At 37.1% G+C, this 12306-nt stretch overlaps 1 protein-coding gene across 3 annotated transcripts in view; it reads right to left on the bottom strand.

The window, feature by feature from the left end:
* LOC131164241 (DNA mismatch repair protein MSH4) overlaps positions 1 to 7879 on the bottom strand; it is a 57736-nt gene extending 49857 nt beyond the window's left edge. For 2 of the 3 annotated variants that reach the window (XR_009139233.1, XM_058121279.1), the window contains exon 1: positions 7679 to 7879. Coding sequence is in view for 1 of the 3 variants with exons in the window: in XM_058121279.1 (XP_057977262.1) it covers positions 7679 to 7744 (66 nt within the window). In the remaining 2 variants the exon portion in view is untranslated. The remainder of the gene's footprint in view (positions 1 to 7678) is intronic. The other variant, XM_058121280.1, reaches the window with a different exon arrangement.
* Between the last annotated feature and the right edge of the window lie 4427 nt (positions 7880 to 12306).

The following is a 12306-nucleotide window of genomic DNA, read 5'->3' as shown; positions in this document are numbered from 1 at the left end:
AGGCAGCTCTCTCTCTCTGCACTCTTCCTCACTCTCTTCTCTACACACCTCTACCTCTCTTCTCTGTTCTCTCTATTTATAGATGGCTGGAGGAATTACAATAAATCGGCAATCAATAGCCGCGAACATAGCTCAATGTGGCTCTAGCTTGCACGCGTCTCTAGCTCCAGCTACTCAATGATCTCCTACTTGGAGATAGAGACGCCTCCTCAACCAGTGATAAATGATGTGCTCAAATATGTCTTCAAGCATGAAGACCAACTGAAATTGAACACAACTTCAGCTTCTCTGTAGTCACCACCTTTGTCAACATATCTGCCAGATTCCTACTACCTTGGCTTTTTTTCCAATGTGAACACTCCATCCTCTAATAGAGATCTGACGAAATGACAACGTAATCCAATATGTTTGGTTCTGGAATGAAATGCAGAGTTCTTTGCCAGATGTATCACACTTTGACTGTCACTGTACAAAACATTTCTTTCCTGCTTTATTCCGAACTCTGTTAACAAACCTTGAAGTCAAATCATCTCTTTACTTGCTTCTGTCACTGCTACGTACTCAACTTCTGTAGTGGATAGAACAACAATCTTCTGTATCAGTGACATCCAACTAACAGCTGTTGTGCCAACAGTGAATATATACCCGGTAGTGCTTCTGCAAATGATCAATTTCACCTGCAAAATCAGCATCTACATATCCTTGAATTTTCAAGTCACTTTTGCCGAAACATAGGCACTAATCAATAGTGTCATGTAGATATCTCAAAATCCACTTCACTGCTTCCCAGAGAGTCTTCCTTGGATTTGACATATACCTGCTGACAACTCCCACTACTTGGCCAATATCTGGTCTGATACCAACCATAGCATACATGAGACTTCCAACGGCTGAAGCATATGGTACCTTAGCCATGAAATCTTTTTCTTCATCTGTCTTGGAAGACTGATCCTTAGAGAGACAAAAGTGACCTGTCAATGGTGTATTTACTGCTTTGGCGCTGCTCATGTTAAACCTCTGTAAAATACGGCTAATGTACTCTGACTGAGATAACCGCAACGTACCTTATTGCTTATCTCTAGAGATCTGCATCCCAAGAATCTGCTTTGCAGGACCCAAGTCTTTCATGTCAAACTCTTCTAACAATTGTTGCTTCAATTTTCTGATCTCTTCTATATCTGATCCTACGACTAGCATATCATCAACATATAACAATAGGATAATATAGCTAGTACGATACCTCTTGAAGTAGCAACAGTGATCGGCATTGCACTTTCGAAAATTTTTCCTCTGCATACAGCTGTCAAATTTCTTGTACCATTGCCTAGGAGCTTGTTTGAGACCATACAAGCTCTTCTTCAATCTGCACACAAGATTCTCTTTACCTTTAACTGAGTAGTCTTCTGGTTGTTGCATATAAATTTCCTCATCAAGGTCACCATGAAGAAATGCCGTCTTCACGTCCAACTGCTCAAGATGTAAGCCCTCTAAGGCAACAATACTCAAGACAAATCTGATGGTTGTCAGCTTCACAACTGATGCAAAAATATCAGTGTAGTCAATTCCTTCCTTCTAATCGAAACCTTTGACTACTGATCGGGCTTTATACCTCTTGGATCGATATGCTCTTCTTTGATCCTATACACCCATTTGTTGTGAAGAGCCTTCTTACCTTTGGGCAATTTAGCTAGTCCCCATGTTTTGTTGGAGGTAAGAAACTTCATCTCGTCTTTCATTGCAAGCTCTCACTTGCTCGAATCTCCTACCTGACATGCTTCAACATAGCATTCAGGTTCTCCTCCATCTGTAAGAAGTAAATGATTCACATACCTCCTATTTGGTACATGCTGCCGAGAAGATCTCCTAAGCTCTAGAGCTAGAGTAGGAGGTGGTGGAGCAACAATCTGCTCCACAGGTTCCTCTGCCTGAGGATTCTTGGTGTTCTGCTAAAGATTCTCGGTGTTCCGCTGACGTGTCCTTATACCTTCTTGGACATCAACCACATCTACATAGGTTGTTTCAAACTCTATAGGTTTTGTTGTGTGTCTATCTTTGTACATTAGCTTTTCATCAAAAATCACATCTCTACATCTGATCACCTTTTTGTTTTCATCATCCCAAATGCGATACCCATATTCATCTCCACCACAACTGACGAAGGTGCATTTCCAGGATTTTGGATCAAGCTTATTCCTGACATGATCATTGATATGTACATATGCAATACAACCAAAAACTCTCAAATGTGAAAGTCTTACCTCTTTACCACTCCATACTTCTTCTGGTAGTCTATAATCCAATGGTACTAATGGACTCCTGTTAATCAAGTAAGCTGCTGTGTTGACTACTTCTGCCCAAAACATCTTTGGTAAACCTGACTGCATACGCATGCTTCTGGCTTTTCTGTCAACGATTTGTTCATCCGTTCGGCTACGCCGTTGTGTTAAGGCGTACCTAACACAGTTCTTTCCATTCTGATACCATGCTAATAGTAGAATTTCTTGAACCCGGTGTCATCATACTCACCACCGTTATCAGTTTTCAGCTTCTTGATTTTCAAACCAGTTTCATTTTCAACCATTGCTTTCCAAATTTTAAAAGCATCAAATACATCAGATTTATTCTTCAGGAAGTAAACCCATAACTTCTGAGAATGATCGTCAATAAATGTTACGAAGTAATGTTTCCCAGTTGTGGATGAAATGATCGTTGGTCCCCATACATCTGAATGGACTAGCTCAAGTCTCTCCTTCTTTGGGGTACTGGTGTTCGTCTGGAAACTGACCCCTTTTCTGTTTCCCAAGTATGCAATCCTCACGTGTCAATCTTCACTGACTGTAAATCACTCAACTTTCCTTTTGAGTGCATCACCCTGAGTTCCTTCTCACTCAGGTGTCCGAGTCGTTGATTCCAAATGTTGCTATCATCATTTCCTGTAGCAACTGTAATAGACATGCATGCATTAGGGGTTACATAAAGAATTCCACTTTTCTTACCTTGTGCAATCGTCAATGCACCCTTCGAAATCTTCCATTCATCACCAATGAAAGTTATGTTATATCCTTCATCTGCCAGTTGACCAACTGAGATCAAGTTCTTCCTCAGGTCTGGAATATATCTGACATCTCTCAGCTTCCATACTGACCCATTCATCTTGATCTTCACTGTCCCCTTGCCGGCAATGTCGCAAGGTTGATCATTGCCAAGGTATACTTTACCGAAGTCACCTAGTGTATACTCCTCTAGGCAATCTCTACTGCAAGTGGCATGAAATGAAGCTCCAGAGTCTAACACCCAAGACTCCTTTTTGCTCTCCAAAGAACATATCAACATATCATCATTTTCTGAAGCAACATTTGCTTCTGTTTTCACCTTCGTCTCATATTCTTTCTTCGGACCTTTGCACTAGTTTCTGTAATGACCAGTTTTTCCACAGTTCCAGCACTCAATATTCTTTGTGCCTTGGGAACCTGTGTCCTAAGAACCTCTGGGTTTCTGGATCTGGACCACCTGGACCTAGATCTGCCGTGATTGTTTGATCATCCATGTCTGCTTCCTCTGCCTCAACTTTCCATGTTCAAGGCTGAACCATGGTTTGACTGCATTCTGATTTCTTCCGTCAAAATCATGCTAGCGACCTCATCGTATACTAGCTTTGATTTCCCTACGAAGCTACTGATTGCAGTAACAATACCATTCCAACTTTCGGGCAACTGACGGAGAATCAATAGGGCACGAATCTCACTATCAAATGTAATCCCGACTGAAACGAGTTGATCCGACAACTTGTTGAAACTATTCAAATGCTTGCTAAAACTTTCACTTGCAAATATGGTCATAGTAAATAACCTTTTCATAAGATGTACCTTATTAGCGGCTGAGGGCTGCTCGTACATGTTAGAAAGCGCATCCATCAGAGACTTGGTGGATGATATGTGCTTGATATTAAATGCCACAGACTTTGACAACGTCATTTTGATAGCTCCGAGAGCTTTCCGGTCAAGCAACTCCCACTCGTCCTCGTTCATAGATCATGGCTTTCCCTTCAATGGCAAGTGCAATTCCTTCCCAAACAAGTAATCTTTAATTTGCATCTTCTAGAAACCGAAATTATTACCGTTAAACATCTCAATCTTTAAGCTCTTATCGTTCGATATCTCGATTCGCTAATCTAGAGATGGAATTAGCTCAAATGGACAGCACGGTTGGATCCGAAATGGTCGAAAACCTTAGAAATGGTTCAAGTCGTTCGAAAAACGAACCCGAAATGGCTCCGAAAAGCTCAGTCAAAGATCTGGTCAAATCTGGTCAACTTTAACGAAATATTCCCAAACTTAACGGAATATACCTACCGTTAGTGACGCCATTACTGATGTCGTCTACTGACGTGGCAGGATGTGGGGTCCACTACTGACGTGGCATTGATGTGGCACTATGGGGCCCACCTGTTGTAGATAATGTGGGTCCCACTGGATGTCGTGGCAGCGCTAACGTGTCAGATGCTGTAGTTGCCACGTGGAGATTGACGAAGATGCCGCGTGTCAGTTGGTCAGGAACGAAACGGCCGGGTATGGATCCGGGTTGGGTACGATCCGGGTCTAGAGCGGGTTACCGGGTCGGGTCGAAGCAACCGGATGAGGAAGACTCGTGGAACGCGTGCGGTCACGTGGCCGGCAGGTCGCTGGCGCGTGAAGACACGAACGTCTCCGGCGTGGCGCGTGTGGTGCCGTTTGGGCTCCTTTCGAGCTCCGATTTACACCGTTGGCTTCGTCTCAATGAGATGAACGTGATGGTGGTCTCAAAATTCAATTTCAAGACACTGGACAGGGCTCTGTTTTCAATGAATTTCTCTAATCTGGCGTTTCTACTCCGGACCAATCTCTGATACCACTTGTTAGGAATCTGTGAGCAATAAACACACGCCGGAAAAATAAGAGACACCATAAATTACGTGGTTCGATCTAGATTGACCTACGTCCACGGAGCACACCACAATCCACTATGAAACCGAGAGAAAAATACAAACTCTTAGGCAGCTCTCTCTCTGCACTCTTCCTCACTCTCTTCTCTGCACACCTCTACCTCTCTTCTCTGTTCTCTCTATTTATAGATGGCTGGAGGAATTATATTAAATGGTGATGGAGGAATTACAATAAATCGTCAATCAATAGCCGCGGACACAACTCAACGCGGCTCCAGCTTGCACGCGTCTCTGGCTCCAGCTATTCAACATAAATGGCTTGGAGACCATGTTACAAATCTTGGGAAGCAAATTAATGAGGAAGAAATCAAAAGAGCAGTTTTTTCATTCTCAAACAACAAAGCTCCTGGTCTAGATGGATTCAATGCCAAGTTTTACAAAATTTGCTGGAGCATTGATGGTAAGAACCTGTCTGAGCCATTTATCCATTCTTTAATGATGCAAAGATGCTAAGTAGATCAATTCTATATTGATAATCCTGGTGCCTAAAGTGAAAACCATACTAATCCCTCAGAGTTAGACCAAAATCCTATTGTCCTATACAAGTTAATTGCAAAGATTTTGGCCAATAGGCTTCAAAGTTGCCTCTCTTACTTTATCAACATCAACCAAGCAGCTTCTATTAAAAAAATTAAAATTAAAATTAAAATTAAAAAAAAAAAAAGGAGATATATTCAAGAGAATATTCTTCTTGCTCAAGAGCTTCTGCATAACTACCATCTTAATTTAGGAGCTCCTAAATTGGCTCTTAAGGTAGATCTCAAAAAGGTATTTGACTCAATTGATTGGAACTTTATTACCACGATATCACAAGCTTTTGGTACTCCTAGAATTTTTGTGAACTGGATAAAAGAGCGCATCACAGCTACAAGTTTTTCTGTTTGCAAAAATGGTTCTACTGAGGTTATTTCAAAGGAAAGAAAGGAATCAGGCAGGGCGATCCTTTATCTCCCTATCTGTTTGTAATGGCAATGGAGGTACTCACAAGGATCATTCTAAAAGCTTCTTCTAAAGTGGATCTCAGCTACCATAGCAAATCCAAAATATCTTGGTCTTCTTTTTGTAAATAAAAGGGTCAATAATATGGACTGTATGATTCTTCTTGAGAAAATCTCTTCACTTGTAAATTCCTATCTTATGCTGGGAGAATGCAGCTTATAAAATCTGCTTTGCTTAGTATACAAGTTTACTGGGGGTTTGTCTTTTGTCTTCCAAAATCAGTGATTGGAAAACTACTCGATGCAAGGTGAAATGGGCTAATATTTGGTCTTCATGGATTTTTGCTTATAAATTGAAGGATAGATGTATATGGCTGTTAAACCTCCACCAATATGACATCTAATTGGAAATCAGTTCTAAAAGCTAGAGAAGTCATGCATCTCTGTGTAAAGCATATAGCAGGGAATGGAAGATCCACATCCCTTTTATACGATAATTGGCATGAAAAAGGCCCTTAGTCCAGCACTATGGATATACTTTTCACTTTAATCTTGGTGTTCAATTAAATGCAGTGGTGAGTGAGATCATATTGAATGGAAGTTGGAAATGGCTGAGGAGAGATATAACCAGAGTATAGAAACTTAAGAATTATATTGCTTTCATTCCAAACTCTAATAGTCATGATATTATATGGTGGAATCACACTTCAAATGGAAGATTTACTATGAATTCAGCTTGGAATTAAATAAGGGAGAAAAGTCCTATGATGAGTTGATCAAAGGTTATTTGGCTTAAATGCAATATTCCCAAACATTCATTTATAAGCTGGCTGGCAACTCAAGATAGACTTGATACTCTTATCGATTGTGGGGCAAATTACAGGATTCTACTCGCAGATTATGTAATAAATCCATGAAGGACAGAGATCATCTATTCTTCGGGTGTGAATTTTCATAAGTTGTCTACTTCAAGATATTTTCCTCAATGAATTTGCCAAGAAGCAGTTCAAGCTGGGATGAAGAACTTTCAATCTCTTCCCCAAGAACCAAGAGTAAAGTTTCCAAACTCACTTGGAATGCTGCCATATATCATATTTGGAAGACTCATAACAACTTAATATTTGAAGACTATAAATGTAGATAGGGTTGTAAACAAAATTCTATTTGATGTAAACTGGAAACTCTATAGTAGTCATCCATAGAGTTCTTGTTTTGGTTCCTGTTTTGTATTGCCCTATTTTCCCCCCTTTTCTGCTAATATATGCTCTCCTCACCTTTTTCCAAAATAATAATAATAATCAACTATCAGATAGACCAACTACAATTACAATTTAAACATTGAAAAGAAAAAAAAAAAAACAATGTACTTATCCAAAAATTATAATTTAAGCATTGAAAATGTTTAAGTTGCAGTAAGCTCCTCCTATTTATTAAGACCTGACATCACCTCCATGAAACCGTACAATACGCATCAAAGCTTCAATCTAATAAAATAAATTCAGATATTCGATAAGGTCGACTATTAGTACCGCATGGAGAAGGAAACCGGGGGAAAAATAGACAATAATCTACTGAATATTTAATTGCAATGCATCAAGCTACGATTGCACAAACACGACGTTGTGTAACCCTAGAAATTGCAGAGAAAAAAAAAATACGCCCGCCGTGAAGAATAAAGCATCGGATAAGTTATAATTTCAAAAAAAATAGTGAATAAAAATAAATGACAAACTGGTGATTCAGAAGTTAATGAAAATGCCTCCTTAGCTCTGTTCTCGATCAGACCGGTAGCGAAGTTCGATCTCTCCCTTGCATCGTCCTCCATTTTCCTTGCACTCGGACGTACGAGTAACAATGAAAATGCGCGCCATTTGAATGGTTGTCTCTCTTAGTTATGAAGTGCTCCTTCACGTTTCTACGCTGCCCTGGGTGCGCACCGAGCATAAACGGCGCAACAGAAAGTGTGATTTCATAACGGAAACCCAGGACAAAGTGGCGGGAAGCTGAATCACGAAATGACGAAACAGCTTATTATTATTATTATTACCAGCCGCATGCACGTGTCATTCGCGTGCTAGAGATTTGATTTACTACATCGTATTTATAAGTTTCAAAATCTTTATTTTATAAATGAAAAGTTGTCATGTGAAATAAGGATAAAATATGATTTATATGATTAGTGAATAAATAAATTGGAAAATGTTCGTATAAAATGTTTACAATAAAAAATAGTCATTAGAAAAAACTTGTAAATATTATTGTACATTAAAAAGTATTAGTTAAATGATATTTAATATTTATATATAATACAATCAAATAAAATTTCGATATTTGGATAAGAGTGTGATTTCCAATGATGATAATGGTAATTTTTATATGCACACACCTTGCATTTTTGAGAATTTTATATAAAGATATCATTCATAAAATTCTAATTCTTGGTTTGAAAAATTATACCATGTAAATTTAAATATTTTTTAAAATTTTTCTAATTGTCTAGCATTAATTTGTAATGTAGTTACTAAAAAATACCCAAAAAAGTAACATATAAATAAAAGAATCACACTAATATTTTTTAAATTTTTTATATTATTTTTTCATTTTTAATGTGAGCTAATACCCTGAACATGTATTTACAAATAAATATCGAATGAAATAAAAGGAAAATATAAAATATTCTATTACATGTAATGTTAAAACTCTACCTAAAACTATATACTCAAAATTGCTTTACCTACATTAATTGCCAAGATAAGTCTGAATTTTTTTTATAAATTGGTGTGTTAAATTAGTAATACAATATTATGAAACCTGATTTGCTTGTTTTATTTGTCGAGGTATCAAGCATTATGTAACAAAATGTCAATTTTCGTGAGAAATTCATGTTGACCTATCATCAAAAAACCCAAATAACATAGAATTTGCATAAAACGTATGTAAGTGGTAAATAAATTAATAAATAAATATTTAGATCCATTTACACGAGTTTGGGTCCTCATTGCTTGTAATTCTATGCATATATCAAAGATATGATGAGATATCATATCAACCTCCTGTCTTGTAAAAAATTAGAATATATTAGCACACACACCATAAGTTTGATTTAACAAGAAAATATGTTAAATATGTACTTAGTTTGAAGATAATAATAGTTAATTTATACACCACAATCCGTATAAAAGCCTTTCCTCTTCTACAAACCTATCTTTCTAAAATCAACTTTAGGTGATCGATATTCATACTATTCTTTTTTTTTTTTTTGGATTACGCACCGGGTTTCCACTTGTCCGTTTTACGGTCCATGTGACTAAACCACGCGCCCCTTGAAGCTGACTCCACAACTCCAAAGGGAGGTAAATTTCAAGAATCTAAGGACGGAAACGAATTCTTGATAATACTACTTACAGGTACCGATGGCTAAACACGTTATCTTTATGAAGTAAGAAAAATATATTTATAAACGACATTAAGGGTGAATATCTCCTTATCTCCATTTATTATCCTTTTTTTTTCACCAAAATCTTTGTAGTTAATTGTGAAACTCCTCGAGACATTGCCACATATAGTTTGTCCATGACTAAACACGTGCTCCATTTGGAATTGTTTGAGTTTGTGCTTTGTTTATTGTGAGTGCAAAACTTAAGTGTATTAAAATTTGTTGTATTGTCATTGTGAATGGGAGATGGACATTCTCTGTTGTTTTCAAAGGAATTCAAGGTTAAAAAAAAAATCACTATTGCCAAAACATTTCCCCATTAGAATTTCAGCTTCAATCACATTATTAAAGCACCTATGAGAAATAAACCTTGTACCATTACATAACTCTACTTTTGGATCTAAATTTCTAAGTAACATTATTGGTACACATTTTAAGTCGCAATATATACAATGGTAATCCACCTAATGAGATTGAATTGAGAAATTCCTATTGGTACAAATAGCGAGAATCTCCCTCAACTTTCATGACTTGGAATCGGAGCAATTATTTTATCATTTAACATATCAACATCATCATTTTTCAAAGTTAGTAATCCTCTGTGTACCACGTACTTCGTATCATTCAAATGGTTTTCAAAACATGGAAACACATTCTCTATCAATTGATCTTTAAAGTGCTCACCTTCCCATTTTATCATCTTTGGAGATGGAATTCTTATCATATCATTTGCAATTTGGTTGATTGTCATTAACAATATACTTTAAGAACTTTGAAAAAATGTTCATCATCATGTGAATGCGTATTTTGTCTTAAATGAAGAACTTTGACATTTAAAAGAGTGGAGAATTTACAATACATGCATTCAACATTTATGTTTTTGTACCCCTTGTTACAACTGGAAAAACTTATCTACAATCTTCACCCATTATCAACACTTTAACTCCAAATGGATAATCAACATCTATTATATCCTTTATTGTTTTATTCAATGCTTCAAATGCATGTCAATTTGCTATTGGTGTTTCATCCCAAATAATCGCCATTGCAAGTTCTATTAGTTATGTCAAATCAAATGGCTTACTTATTAAACACGTGGATGATGCATCAATATTTATAGGAATTTTAGATTTAGAACGTGCAGTGCGTCCACTTAGAAGTAATGTAGCTACAATTCTAGAAGTTGTCGCAAGTACAATATGACATTTTTTTTTTCTTAACAATGATAATGTTGTACAATTAAAAAAAATGTATTTCCAGTAGCTCCAAGTCCATCAACAAATAATACCATACATCATTTGCATTCCACAACTTCAACAATTGTACGCAAATCTTTGATCAACATTCAACATGTTCATTGCTCACAGGGGTTCATCAGCAATGGGAATTTAGAACTTATCTTGTATAATTTTTTATAGTAGAAAAATGAATTCATATCCTTAAGTGGATCTTGGCAAATCAAAATCAATAACTCACTTGCCAAGTTGCAACAATAAATCATTCAAGTTGTGCAGAAGTCCAGGAATGTGTGATGAAACATTTGCGATAATAGAACCATTTATATATGAAATTCATCCTAGAGATCTCGTACCCTAGTGGGCTGACAAAATATCAATGTTTTTTCAAATAATCTATGCAAAGTAGATGACATTCTAACAATAGCTGCTTCATGCATGCATTGTAGGATCGAAATGCACACTTTGTGCACTTTTGGTCGACCGACCTTGGCAGTTCATTCTGCCCCGGTCGACCAAACCTAGGTCCAGGTCAATGGTTGACCAAGGCCCCGGTCGACCGAACCATTATAGTTCAAATCACCCAGTCGACCGAAACCTCCTAAGGTCAACAATTTGACCACCTGGTTGACCGAGCCAAATTTGTACTGCAACTACCTGATCGATCAAGGATCCTCGAGAGAAATCCTAACTGTCTGGTCGACCAAACCATTCAGTTCAAAATGGCTTGGTCGACCGAACCTTGGAGAAATGGAAAATTGCCCTTTGGACAGGCACTTTCAGTTGACCGAGTCTCCAATTCAAAAGTGTCCTGGTCGACCGAACCATATGAACTTCAGTCGACCGAAATGGTTCTGGTCGACCGGACCTCTCGGGTTGCCCTGATTTTTTATCGTGGTTAAAATATTTTAAACATGGTTAATTATATTAAAATGATTTAAAACTTTCCTAATTATTCCCAATAGGTCCCTAACGGTTATATTTCAAGGGGTGTCTATAAATACCCTCTCATTTGGGATAATTAGCATGGGATTAGCCACTTTGATTATGAGAGATTCTTTGAAATTCCCAAAACCTATAATACTCATATCTAAGCCTCAACCACTCATACTTACCTTCTATTATTGTCTACATCATTTGTAAGTTGATTGAGTGTTTGTGTAGAAAGGTTTGCTCTCCTTGTTTGGTGATTATTTGATATAATTTTTCTTGAGAGCTAAACCTAAGTATTCTTAGGGGACTTTGTTAATAAGTCTCTCCTAAGAAGACTTGTATTAAACTTCTGAGTATTGCATATCCATTGCAATATCTTGTGAAGTTTGTATTTTTTTGTGGATTGCAAAATCTCTTCAAAACCTTTCCAAATATCTTGTGGGATTTATATTGATATAACTTTGAAAAGATATTTGTTTATGTGATAGTGATTTTTGTTGCAATATTCATTCACTCATATATTATTTGCTGAATACAAAGATTACACATCTTTTGCAAACCAAGCATAAACATTATTTGATATTTACATGCTTGAGACATCATGTTGATTGAAATATTTGAGACTTGATATCTTTGCGTGAACTTATTGATTGAATATCTTGAGATACAAAGATTGCCTGGTGATACTCTCATGCACTCATCACACTGATAGAAAATATATTTGAGAGGTAAAACATTAGACCACACTGAGCTTGCATATTAAATCATATTGTGGTGTATGTA

This window comes from Malania oleifera, chromosome 9 (assembly GCF_029873635.1).
Source record: "Malania oleifera isolate guangnan ecotype guangnan chromosome 9, ASM2987363v1, whole genome shotgun sequence".
NCBI lineage: Eukaryota > Viridiplantae > Streptophyta > Magnoliopsida > Santalales > Ximeniaceae > Malania > Malania oleifera.
The sequence above is the reverse complement of the archived record's forward strand: the minus strand, read 5'-3'. Positions and strand labels throughout refer to the sequence as shown.